The sequence below is a fragment of the Gracilinanus agilis genome, chromosome 3, assembly GCF_016433145.1.
Source record: "Gracilinanus agilis isolate LMUSP501 chromosome 3, AgileGrace, whole genome shotgun sequence".
Taxonomy (NCBI): Eukaryota; Metazoa; Chordata; class Mammalia; order Didelphimorphia; family Didelphidae; genus Gracilinanus; species Gracilinanus agilis.
Window position 1 is genome coordinate 605912729 of NC_058132.1, and position 14031 is coordinate 605926759.

At 36.8% G+C, this 14031-nt stretch overlaps 1 protein-coding gene across 1 annotated transcript in view; it reads left to right on the forward strand.

Annotated features, from left to right (window-relative positions):
- CPS1 (carbamoyl-phosphate synthase 1) overlaps window positions 1–14031 on the forward strand; it is a 149288-nt gene that overhangs the window by 32605 nt on the left and 102652 nt on the right. Inside the window, exons 7-11 of the mRNA XM_044670734.1 lie at window positions 6902–6991; window positions 8606–8734; window positions 9523–9629; window positions 12143–12284; window positions 13009–13086. Coding sequence (XP_044526669.1) covers window positions 6902–6991; window positions 8606–8734; window positions 9523–9629; window positions 12143–12284; window positions 13009–13086 — 546 coding nt within the window. The remainder of the gene's footprint in view (window positions 1–6901; window positions 6992–8605; window positions 8735–9522; window positions 9630–12142; window positions 12285–13008; window positions 13087–14031) is intronic.

A 14031-nucleotide genomic window follows, 5' to 3' on the forward strand; every position in this document is an offset into this window, starting at 1 on the left:
ATGGCTTGATTTTTTATACAATTGGTTTAACTCCTTGTATATTTGAGTAATTAGACCCCTGTCAGAGTTTTTTGTTATGAAGATTTTTTCCCAATTTGTTGTTTCCCTTCTGATTTTGGCTACATTGTTTTTGTTTGTACAAAAGCTTTTTAGTTTGATATAATCAAAATCATTTATTTTACATTTTGTAATTTTCTCTAACTCTTGTTTGGTTTTAAAATCTTTCCTTTCCCAGAGATCTGACAAGTAAACTACTCTATGTTCACTTAACTTAGAATGTAAGATTCTTGAGGATAGGAATTTTATTTTTTATTTTGTATTCTCAACAAGCAGGAACTTAATAATTATTTTTAGAATTGAGTTGGATAGTATCCTTTAAATATAAAGTAATATTTGAAGTAAATGAGACTCATTTGAAAAAAATTCATGATATCTCAGTATTCTTTTATTAACTGGAATAGGGTATTCTATTTAGACTAGTAAAATTAGATTCACTTAAAGAACTTTGTGAGCTACTTATGTGGGTCAATGCTATTTTAGAAAGTTTACTTTGGTCATATTAAATTAGCTTCATTAAGCTAGGTTTCACCTAATGACTCTCAGGACAACTGACAGGCCCTATCTTTGAAGAGCAGAGGCTTTGTCTGATGGTGTTAGAAATAGGAAGAAAAATCATTGGAGAATTAACAAGGTGCAGTGGAAAAAGCGCTAGATTTGTTGACAGAGGACCTGGATCTGAATCCTGGCCATATCACTTACTGTGTGGCTTTGAGGAAATGTCTTAGCTTCTCTGGATATTATCTGTAAAATGAGGGTATGAGACTAGATGGCCTATGATGTTCCTATCTATGCTCCTGTGATCTTTATACATCCTATCAGATTTTCATTTCACCAAGTCATTTTTAACAAGGGAATTACTTTTGAAGATTTTTCTATGAAAATAAAGAAATTCACCAAAATATGTCTGGGGTGCTTGTTAGTAAGTCTTCAGGGACCCTGCCATCTCACAGCCAGGGATCAACTTAATACCCAGTACTTATTTTTACATGGAATATACACCACCTTTTTTCCCCTTTAATGTCAAACAATTCCTGTGCCAAACATAATCAGACACCATTTCTGTCTTGGGTCATTGAGTTCCAAAAATATTAATCCAACCTCTGAGCCTGATTTTCCAAGAGAGTTTTCAATTGGAAAACCTCAAAAGGCCCTTGCAAGGCTACTGTTACAATGAGTCTATGATTCATAGCACAACCATGGCAAATTTGGCAGAACTAATAGAGGGACTCCAATTTTTTTTATTTGCTTTGATTATCTTCTCACTTCCAAGGACTCACACTCAGCCCTGGACAAACTCTCTCCCTCTCTCCTCTTGCTCTTTCTTCCTTTTCTTTCTCCCCATGCAAGCCACCCCTTTTTAATGTCAACTCCCAAACTGATCATTATTAGTCAGGGTGAGTGGGAGAGAAGATCTGTTTCCTTTTCCTGGCCCATCTTCAGACCTGATCATGTTTATTTTTTTAGCTTAACATTGTAGATGGTGCAACTGCTCTCATCATCAATATAAAATCATTGTGACTGGGTCCCAGTTTTCTTATGTAAAAGTTGGGCAGAGTATTGGTGATGGAGTTGGACAAAATGGTGACCTTTGAGGTCCTTTCTATCTCTAGATCTTATGAGCTATGATGTTAATTACCATTTGAAGTAATATTATCACAGATAATGAACAATAACATTCTGATAAGAATAGCTACACAGAAATTTGCATGAAACTTTTTCTCAAATTGTAGAAATCTGAATTTATTAATATTTAAATTTATTTTAAAGGTTTTTTTTGGGTAAAGTTTCAGGCTTTTCTATTCAGAAGCTACAAGGGTGTAATGAGATAGAGGGTTTGTCTGTTGCAAATTCATTCTGATTGCATTGAATCTCACACCCCCTACCTTATTGAGACAGAACCTTCTCCCTGGGGTCTTTAGAAAGGATGGTTTCCCCCTTGCTGGTAAGCATTCACCTGTGTGAAATGATTTAGTTTGTCACCGAGCACCAACTAGAATTACTATAGAGAGTAACCGCATCACGAAGGATTCCAGCTATGAAATCTTCTGATGCACCTGGGGATTGTTTCCAAGGGGGTTATTATCAAAGTAAAAATAGCCCAATCATTTTCATGGCAGCACAGAAGGATCCCATATTGGAGGACAAATAATCACTGCCTCTGACTGCTGTGAGGCTTGTCCTGTCATAAAGGAGAAGACAGATACAATCCATCTAGCCTCCTGGTTCTATTGGTGGGGAAGGACATAGAGAAGCATTCTTCTGAGTCAAGAAGAGAAGTCGAGGCTGCAGATTTAGTTAGAATCCTCTTTACTTGATCATTTATGGATGATGCGACTCCCATTTTGAATGCCAGATAATATCATTAGGAAACTATGGTTCTCTATCCAATCCAGTTTAACAAATATCTGCCAAGTGTATGGTACTGTTTTGGGCCCTGCCAAAGCATAAAAATAAATTGCAAATACTATCTCCCAAATAAGAGCTGATAGTGTAATGGAGGGAAGGAGCATAAAACATGTAGATGGATAATGGTTATAGGAGGAAGAATGAATATCAGTAATGGAGAAATTAAATCCATGTGCTATCTGAATTTTGAAGAGGTAGATCACTTTCAGACTGAGAGATCAGGGAAATTTTTATGGAGGAAGTAATCCCTGAGCTAGGCTTCACAAAGTAATTTTAACAAAGATAAATGTGGAGGGAGCACTTGCTCATTGTGGGGTGAGAGATAAATAGTGTGAATACATGGAGGGAGGAGTGGGCACGATGAGGTTGAGAAACAGTACTAATTCAGTATGGCTGGAACGAATGCATAAAAGGAAGAAGAGTTAGATAGGAGGGGATTAAATGTCAGGCTCAGAAATGTCTGAAGCAGCATGATACCATGGAAAGGATGCTGCGCTTGGAGTTTGAGAATCTTAGTATGGTACCATGGAAAGGATGCTGCGCTTGGAGTCTGAGAAAATCTTAGTTCAAATATTAACTTTACCACTATGTGATCTTGGGCAGACATTGAACCTCTCAGAGTCTTAGCCTCATGTGTAAAATAAAACAGTTGGCTATGACTTCCTCCCAGTTTACTTCTTCTTCCAAATACATGGGTCTACTAGTTTAGGATCCTATCTGCAACTGGAAGCTAGAGAAGGTTTTAGAATAAGAAAATTAGAGGATCAGACCTGTGCATTAGTTACAAGATGGCAGCCATATGAAGAATGGAAGGCAGAGAAGGGCCACTTGCTACTGCAGTGACACGGTGCTAGTCACTTCATTTTTATCAGGCTTTACCAGATATAAATATTCTCCATATATACTATTTCACTTGGTGATCTCATAAACTCTCATAATTTCAGTTGTTATTTCAGCTCAAATGACTCTCAAGATCCACTTGACCGGCCTTAACATCTCTCCTGACCTCCAGTCTTGTATCTTCAAATGTCTTCCCCTCTTCCTAACTTTTCTATTAAGGCTAAGTGTACCACCGACTTCCCAGGCCATTGGCTCACAATCTTGGTGTCATCCTCAACTTCTCACTCTTTTTCACCCTCCACCCCTTAACCAATCAATGGTTTAGTCCTCTCATTTTTACCTTCCTAATATCTCTCATATAAACTCCTTTCTCTCCTCTATCACTGATACCACCCTGGTGTAAAACTTTGCCAGTCTACACCTGGACTATTATAATAGCCTGCTATTTGGCCTCCCTACCTCAAGTATCTTTATACTCTGATCCATCTTCCATTTAACTCTCAAATCGATTTTCTTAGGGGAATATTTAACCATATCACCTCTTCCCCCATTTAATAAACTCAAGTGCCTCCATATTACCTCTAGGATCAGATATATAAAACCCTCTCTTTGCTTTTGAAGTCCTTCCTATTTTTTCTTTTTTTACACCTTTTTTCTCTTCAAATGTTCTCTGTGATCCAGTGATATTGTCCTCTGCAATTTCTTGCATAAGATGCTCCATCAATTGACTTGAGAGCATTTTCCTGGCTGTTCACCATGTCTGGAATGCTTTTCCTCCTCCTTTCTGCCTCCTAGTTTTGCTGAATCTCTTAAAATCTTAGCTAAAGTACCATCTTCTTCAAGAAGCCTTTCTTAGTCTTCCTTAATTTTAGTAAGATTCCCCCAGAAACTACTTCCAAATTATCCCATATATATCTTGCTTTTACACAATTCTTTGCTTATTGTCTCCCTTATTAGGCTGTGGGATCCTGGAGAGGAAAGACTGTTTTTATTCACAGTATAGTGACTGGTATATAATAGGTGCTTAATAAATTCTTGTTGGTTGAATGACTGACCCTATTGTTCCAGTGCAAACCCAATATGATGAGATCCCGAGCTAGGATGGTGGTGGTATGAGTAGAGAACAGAAGACAGATTTGGGAGATGCCATGATGGTAAAGTAGGGCACAGGTGGCAACTGATTATATGCAGGGAAATGCTAAAAGAGAAGAGACAAAGATGACTCATTTGATTTGATGAATTTGGATGGACTGCAGAGTTCTAGGGCTTAAGACTGCAAATCTAAGTGCCTGCCACTAGATAGCAGGGCTACCCTGTTGGGTATGTTACCTGTGTGATTTCACTCTTAGCCCCTGGAGTTTTCCGATTGGAAAGATTACTCAGACCCACTGTAAACAGTCAAGCTGGAGTTTATCTTCCTCTGAGAAGGAAGGTCTGATGTCACTTTTCTCTTAGGCTTTATTTCAGAAAACTTGGAAGAAAAAATACTTAGAGATGTCAAAGATTTACAACTTGTTTGATTTAAAGATTTCCTCCTCTGACACATTCATAACTTCCTTAGAACATGTACACTTTGGGAGTTACTGTGGCCAAAAAAAGTCATGACCCCATGCCCAAGCAAGTGAGAAGAGGAAACATGCTGAAGTGGGGAGGGTGCTCAATTCCATTCCCACACCTGTCACTTCCTTTGAGACCTGGGCAAGTCACAGCCTCCTGGGGCTTTGGGTTCCTCATCTGCAAAATTAGGGGGTTGAACAAGATGACTCTGAATATCCTTTCCAGCTCTAGATTCTTTGATCCATGAGAAGATTCTTTGACTGAATAGAGAAATAAACATTCTTCAGAGAAGAGACATAGTCTGTTGTCATCTATATTTGTTTTCAAGTTTTTGCCAGCTTTTGCCTCCTTGGCATAACCTTTGAGACCCTAAGGGGACCCCTGTTCCATAGTGGAGCACTGGGAGAAAAGCTTAGTGGTGGGAATCAAAGACTACTTAAGATAAACATCTCAATTTTTGCTCAAATGAAGTGTCATATTCTTAACTAATAATTCTTAGGATATTAGATTTAGAGCTAGAAAGGATCATAAAGGCATCAAACCTCTCATTTTATAGCTAAGGAACTGATGACCAGAAAGGATAGTTGATGACCTTGGTCACATAAGTGGTAAGTAATAGAGCTTGGACTGAAACCTATATCCTCCAGCTCTAAATCCAGGGGCTTTCTTCACCCCTGCATCTCACTTTTTTTAGTGGTACCATGTGACCATGAGTTACAGAACACATCAGTATTTGAAGAATTAAAGTTATAGTTTACTCAAAAGAGAACAAGTGGGCACAAAGGTGCTGCAATATATAACCAATGAAAAATTGTGCCAATGTAGTATAAATGATATCATCAAAAAAATTCTGTCAAGACAAGGACCTGGGGGAGCCACTTAAGTGATAAGTAGGTGAACAGCCTGCCTTTGGTGTGAATGCAATATCAAGATGTGGAGATGAAGGTTCCACCATGTTGGGTACATCCCTCCCTGCCACATTGAAGTCTTTAATGGGAAGATACAGAGAAGAGTTACACAGATGAGCTGACACGGATAGATTTTAAACTGTATCATTTGAGGGAGTATACAGATAATGAAATTACGGATCTATTAAAGTATAATTAGGTGTCCCGTCCAGTTCCCACATCTAATCTCTATGATTTCATATAAATATCTTACCTTAAAAATGTTCTTTAAAGGTAGAAAGTCTTTTTTAGCCAAGTAGATTTCAGTTTTTCATCCTGTCACCCAAATAAAGATTGTTATCCTTTAGAAAGTTTCCCCAAACTCTTAGGAATTTTATAAGAAGTCTAATGTCAAAGATAAAGATTAAACTTAGCTGCTTTCTACTTCTTCCATTTTGTGACTTTGAGGGAAAATGTTTTATGTGGAAAGGTCATCTTTCCTTAACCTCTAAGCAGTAGTTAAAGTTGAGTTAGTGATTATGATGTGCTTTGAGATTCCATTATGAAAATTTGACCTCTAAACATAGTTTTTCAAAACGAGCTAGAAGGACTACTGATCGACACCAGGCTAGTTATTTCTGACTGCCTCATGCTGCTTTTTTATATTTCAGAATCTTTGCATAGACTTATTACACAGACACTGAGCTTTACCACATCCCATATTTATTACAAGTTGAGGATCAAATGGTGTTTAAGGCATGATGTATCTATTGCCACATCTGTCTAGTGCCGAATCAGGCAATAATACTTGAAAATCCCATTGCCGCTAGCTGTTAATGAGGCAAAACATGGGAAAGATGGTCGTTAGCTATGGAAACAACCAATTTCTTAGGGATCATTGTTATTACTGTAATCAACAGTATATATAAAACAGCAAAGTACATTTTAAAAAATTTCATAAAAAAAGATTCAGGCTGTGGCACTTGCTGAGCCATTCTTGCAAATTGATTGTTAACTGCCAGTCACTCCCTAGTAGTTAGCAATCAATCTGCCAACAGTCTAAGTGCAAACCATTCCCAAATGTGTTTATGATATTGGTGTGTCACTCACAATAGTAGCTTCCCTCTAACTCTCTTGATTTCAAAATACAGGATGTCAAGGTGTATGGCAAAGGAAATCCTGTTAGAATAGTTGCTGTAGACTGTGGAATAAAGCAGAATGTAATCCGTTTACTAGTGAAGGTAAGTCATTCCCGTTCTCCTTTTTTTCCCTTTTAGGATGATTATTCCTCAAACTTTAATTTTTTTTGTATGTATGTGTGTGTGTTTTGATGACTGGTTGAAGACAACCACAGAATTGTTGGCTTGGTCATTGTTTAATGCTTCTGGGGGTGGGGTGGATTTCCCTTGTACCTTTGGTTCACTAAATGACAAACTTTTCATTTTAATTACACTGGGAATGGAGTACCAAGAGTACTGAATTAAGTCAAAAGATTGGGAGAATTTGAATTCTTACTCCTTCATTCACTGCCTGAATGAACTTGGGCAAGTCCCTTCTCCTTCATGGAATTAAGTTTTGTCACCTATAAAATGAGAGGATTGGACTAAGTGTGATCCTTTAATCCTACTTATTAGATATCCAAGAACTCTATAGACTATCAGCAGAAAAAAAGCAGCTGAATAGCTGTTCTTCTTTCCCAAGAAAAGAATACTTTCTGTCCAATTTCATGATGCTTTGGAATATGGTTGGTGAGCACCAAGGCAGTGTACAAAGCCCTCGATGGCATTAGATATACTTTGCCTTTGCATGCCTCCACCATTTGTTTCTACTGTTATTGTATCTTGAGATAGTGTAGGCTAATAAAAGTTTTTCATATTAATCTCTGACTTTCAAAATTCAAGCAATCACTGCAAATTCTTTAGAGGGTGATATTTTTTTCTTTTGAGGTATTCTGTGGTTATTATTTTCCCCTGAGGAAATAATTTAGTTTCTGAATAGGAGAATTTCCCCTTCCCTTCTTTTTTCCTGAGGTTAGCATTGTCCCAGGACTGATTCCAAAGCATCTCAAATTATTGGCAGCCCATTATTAACTTTGGGATATGCTTAACATTGAATATATAATTTGTATCTATTTTTATATAAAAGTTTGTATTCTCATATCCAAAAGTCAGTCTGATAAAATTAATCATCATTTCATAAAAAATGTGGTCAGACACTGGGGAAGAAAGCTGATTAACAAGTAATGAAGAAAGGGTGCCCACAGGGTAATTTTAAGGAAGGTCAGAGGCAGGCCAGCATGAACTATACAGAAAATAGAGTTCTCACCTTTTTGTCAGTTTTCTTTGGTTCTAGATAATATGTTTCCTCTGTTTATTATAATCCTAATTATGGAGTCTTTATATATATATATTCATATATGTGCCTCCCCTTAAATCTGTAAAAAGATGTATAATTTGCTTTGCAAGATCCAACTTGAATGGAGCATATTAGTTCTCTATTACAAAATGGTACCATTTGAATACAAAGAATATGGCAGAGCTTCTGAAAAAATTATTTATTTTGCAAAACAAAGCTCTTTGTTACTTGAAACATGGAATTGAACTTTTTTCAAGTGAGTGATTAATAATAATAATAACATATTATAATTATGTTTAAAGGTTTGCAAAATATATTACATTTATCCCATTTGACTCTCATAACAACCTTGTGAGGTAGGTGTCATTTTTTTATCTCCATTTTCTAGATGAAGAAACTGAGCTTTAGAGAATTTGTCCAGGTTCACACAGCTCTCTCTCTCTTTTAAATAAAAATATAATTTAAACTCTTCATTATTTATCTTATGTTTCTTTTTCTAGAGAGGAGCTGAAGTACATTTGGTTCCTTGGAATCATGATTTCACCAAGATGGAATATGATGGACTTTTAATTGCTGGAGGACCCGGGAACCCAGCTCTTGCACAGCCTCTAATTCAGAATGTCAAGAAGGTACAGTATGCATGGAGTCTTGGTCTACAGAGGTTCATACATGTTAAGAGTGCTATGAAGAATTTCCTTTAACTCAGTTTTCTTAAAATTTTTTCTCTCGTTATTTGTTTCAGTGTAAACATTCTTTGTGTCTCTCAGAGGCAACAAAGATAAATTATTCTACTGGGGAACCAAGTAGGAGAGTGTCAGAGATAATGGAACCTGTTCCTCAGGCCAAAAAACAACTTTTCAGGCCATTTCCTAGGATCAGGACAGATGATGCCCAATCGACTTTTCCCCCCATCTACATCTGCAGTGTTATAACATAACATTATAATTCACATTCATGAGGATGACCTTATCCTTTAGAAAACTATGAGATACTCTCAGAAACAGGACAGAAAATCTAATGCTTAAAACAGGCATTTGGTTTGTCAATTCAGGTCACATTCATTCTTCATTTTGTGTCTTTTGGAGAATGATTCTTGGGAAAATGCCTGTGGAGATGGCATTTTCCATTCCTCACAGTAGTGTAAGATAAGATCTTAAAGCATCATCCAAGAAGGATTAAGCTATGGTTGGTTTAGTTTTAGTGTTCAGTGTATTTTACTGCCTTCTGAATCTTTGAAAATTGTCATTTATCAAGGGCGTTTGCTGTCCTTCAGTTAACCAGAGGTTCTGCCCAATTAACTGAAATGTCATTCTACATAATTGAGAACATCCTATAGTGATAGAGAAGAAAAGTGGCACTATTAGTGCCCTTTCAGAGTTATCAATATATGGAACTAATGCCATCCTTTCCTTTATAGATCTTAGAGAGTGATCGTAAAGAGCCTGTCTTTGGAATCAGTACAGGAAATTTAATAACAGGATTAGCCGCTGGAGCCAAGACCTACAAAATGCCCATGGCCAACAGGTAGGACATTTTTTGTTGTTGTTGAGTCATTTAAGTTGGGTCTGACTTTTGTTTACTCCATTTATGATTTTCCTGGCAAAGATAGTGTAGTGGTTTGCCATTTCCTTCTCCAGTTCATTTTACAGATGAGGAAACTGAGGCAAATAGGATTAAGCCACTTGCCCAGGGTCACATAGCAATATGTGTCTGAGGCCAGATTTGCACTCGAATCTTCTTGACTCCAGCTACTGGAACACCTAGCTGCCCAAAGGCAGGGAAGAGCTGGCTCAAAAACAAAGAAGGGATTAGGGATAACTTTTTTCAAATTTTGATTTAGTCCTATTAGCCACCAAAATCCTATGAATGGCCAAGTAGGAGACCCTCAAAGATTTTGTGAAACAACATTTTGGGCATCACCCCTAGATGATTATAATGTTCCAGGGTTCATCCTGTTAGATGCATACTGGTTTCTCATCCAAGTACTCCATGAAATTATGAAGAATGAAATGAGCAAAAGAGATTATAAACAGTAACAGAAATATTATTTGAAGACTTGTGTATATTTACACCCAGAGAAAGAATTGATAAATAGGAAGAAGCAAGATATAGTTTTACATATACACTTATCCTTTGGTTAAATGATGCCTAATCTAGTCAGGGAGGGGAGAATGGGTGGGAGATAACTGGGAATTTTAATGCAATGAACAAACAGCTGAGCTACCATCAAATCCTGGATTTGATGCTGCTATACTAAAAGACCCATATTCACAACCTCTTATTGAAAATTGGAGGCCATGTATTTTGCACAACTGAAAGTCAGCCTTTCCTCAAAGCTACCTTTGCCACCATTTGTAATTACTTCTTCTGAAATGAAACAAATTCTTAATGGAGAAATGGTTAAAGATAGCTGCATAGTAGCCAGTAACTGTTTTCCAAAATAAAGGTAGGCAATGATATATGTGCACCATGATATAGATTTACAAAAGCGCTTTCATCTCTAAATGGCTGGATCTGACCTCCTTGGAATGACAAAATACAAAAGCTGGAGGGGTTGCTGTTTTTCCTAGCCCTGGGCTTTACAGAGGGGGAACCTAAGATCCAGAGAGGGAAAGTGATTTCTGCAAAGTCACACAATCATTCTACCAATCTGTCCATCAATCAACAAAGGCAGTATGGTGTAATGAATTGGAAATCTGTCTTTGAAGCTAGCAAGACCTGTGGTCAAGTTTTGCCTTTCTGGGCAAATCATATAATTTAGTGATTTAAACAACTCCCTAAGATTCTAAATTGAAGAGAAGGTGGTACCTTGTAGTAGCAGAGGGAGGTTCCCCACCTAGAAATTTTCTTTTCAAGTGAAATTTATAGTTATAGTCCCTATCCCTACATGCCAGGTATATGTGAGGAGGATACAAAAAAAATCTAAAAACACAAATATGACTCCTGTACTTACATATTAATGGGGGAAATGACAGTACTGGGAATCAAATTAGATCTTTTAAGCCTTTTACCTTAATTAGTCACAGTTCCCTCACATGTAAAGTGAGGATAATAATAACCCTAGTACCTAACTCAAATGAGATAATATATGCATAACATATAATAATAACTAATTTATTAGTACTTATGGTATAATAGCAATAATAGAAATGGCAATAATATCATTATTGTCATTACTTTAAAAGCTAGTTATAATATTCTTGGGAAAATTTGCTTCGAATTCAGGATATTGACAATAATTTAATAACAAAAATGACATGTGAGACTTGAGTTGGTAATTTATATTCATGTTTATCTCTTTATCCTCCAAACCGTATTAATTTAATCAATAATAGCATGGTATAGTGAACAGAGCATGGGATTTGTAATCAGAAGACTTCAATTCAAAGCTGGCCCCTAACATTTCTTATATGATCTCAGGAAAGGTATAGATCTTCCCCAGGCTTCAAGCTCCCTCATATATAAAATGGCAGTATTGGTCTGAGATCCTGTCCAGCTTAAATTCTATGATCCTAAATTATTTTCTTTTTTTCCTTCCTTCCTTCCTTCCTTCCTTCCTTCCTTCCTTCCTTCCTTCCTTCCTTCCTTCCTTCCTTCCTTCCTTCCTTCCTTCCCTCCTTCCTTCCTTCTTTTCTTCATTTAAAACTATTCCATGTATTTAGTAGTTTTATTATTTCCTCTTAAAAATTGAAAAAACTTGCATTGTGAATTTTTTGACTGCTTGAGTAAATAGTTTAACATCTCTGCCAATTTCTGTAAAGCCAGAGAACAGCTTTGAATGACATCATCTAGAGTGCAATTCTCCCCTTTCTACTCAACTAAAGAAGTTAAGCACAACACCAGGTGTCCAGTATTGATTTTTCTTGGTATAATGCTTGAATGGGATTAACAATTTGTGACTCCTCTTGAGTGCAAATTTTACTGAGCAATTGAAACCAGAAGTTTCTCAGTTACTTTCTGGTCACTACCTTATTGACTAAATCATTTCAATGATTTCTTCATTTTTATCCCATTTATTTCTCTCCTTTGCTTTTCAGAGGGCAAAACCAGCCAGTGCTGAATATCACAAATAGGCAGGCCTTCATTACTGCTCAGAACCATGGCTATGCACTGGACAACAACACTCTTCCTGCTGGCTGGAAACCACTGTTTGTGAATGTTAATGATCAAACAAATGAAGTAAGCACTTTCTCTAAACCTTTTCTGGAAGCTATGAGAAACTGGGGATAAGTGGGGTCTCATGTTATCCTTCCATTCCATTTACACATCCTTTGCTTGCGCAAAACTATTCTTTTTTTTAGGAACAATTTTATCAGTCATTTGTCAAAGCCAGCTGTTCTTTAAAAGATATTTTCTCTATTTTACTTTTAATCATCTAATCAGTTGATGGCTTTGGCATCTCTGTGCTTAAGGTGACACTATATTCAAATATGATTAAAAATACTGGTATTCAGTGTATAATAGAAGGCCAGTCTAGTTTGGACCCATCACCAAGGGTTGAAGGTCCAGAATGACCTAGTCACAGATCTGAGATCCTCTTTGGACTCAAGTGGGCCTTCAGTTTTTGTTCTTATATAGGGTCATCTCAGAGAAGCTTCAAGAATCCACTTAAACCTGGGTAGATAAAACTAAAGATCAAATATATTCTGAGAGATAATCAATGGACTCTAGACCAAATCAGAATGCCTCTAAGATGGGCTGCCCATGATTCTATCTCTGTCATCTATCAAGATCAATATTTTCCACATTCTAGTTCTGAACATTTCCAGATGTTACATAGTACTACCTATTAGTTTCAAAAGGTCTCTTGAATGGTGCTCCTCTCTGTTTTTCTATTTGAACTCTTTAATCAATAAAAGCCATTATTGAAACTTCTTTTCCTCCTTTTTTCTTGTTCTTTCAGGGAATTATGCATGAAAGCAAACCAATCTTCGGTGTCCAGTTCCACCCTGAAGTTAGTCCAGGGCCAACAGACACAGAGGTATGTCAGAAGGATGATTTCTGTTAACTAAAATACATTTTTTATTACTGAATGTTTATATGAAACAAAAAGAAATAAAAAAGCCGTCAAGGCCTTTGTATGGATATTTGGGTAACAAATTTAAGTATTAAAGTCTGCTTGTGAATGTCATAGAGGAAGTTTTCTCTTTTGAAAAAAAATTGGGAAAGTCCTTAGGAAACCAGATGCTATTTTTGTATAAATCCATTATCATTCTAATACATTTCAGTTCTCAAGTTTACAATTGTTGAGCTATGCAAATGAATTCCCTCTTGCTCTCTCTTGTTCTCATAACTGAAATGAAATTTTAATCCCCCATCTGTGACTTCACAAAAATCCCTATGGCAACTGGTTGTGTAGCCACTAAGGATGAATAAGCAGCAGCAGGAGAAGTTAGGGTATCGAGGGTGTTGGGAAGGAGAGAGGGCATGTGTGCACATAAATATTATTCAGTCATTTTAAGAGAAGAACCATAAGGAATGCTTAGAGGAGATTTGTTTTTAATTTAAATGTTATTACTTTTGTACGTTGTTAGTTAAGTGCGCAAGCAAAACCTTTTGCTTAGAAGAAGTTCTTTATGCATTATTAAGAGATATCTGGAAAATTGAACTCTCCCTGTATGATAGTTTGCTTTTTTGTTACACTGACCGTTCTTCGTCAAGGTTAACTGGAGCATTGTATTTGGAAGGGAGATTTTGTGAAATGAAGAACAGTCTAAAAAATACCCTCTTTACTCTCCTCTGTCCTCTTCATGAACCAATTTCTTTGCATTCTCTTTTGTGGCATTAGCATTAGTTTGTTCCCTCAGTGTTAACTGAAAATGCATGTTATCATTAGTAGGCAGCATCTAGAATTTTAACTCCTTAAAGAGAGAACTCTTGCTTTTGTCTTTGTAACCCTGCTGCCTTGAACATAGCAGGTGTTTGT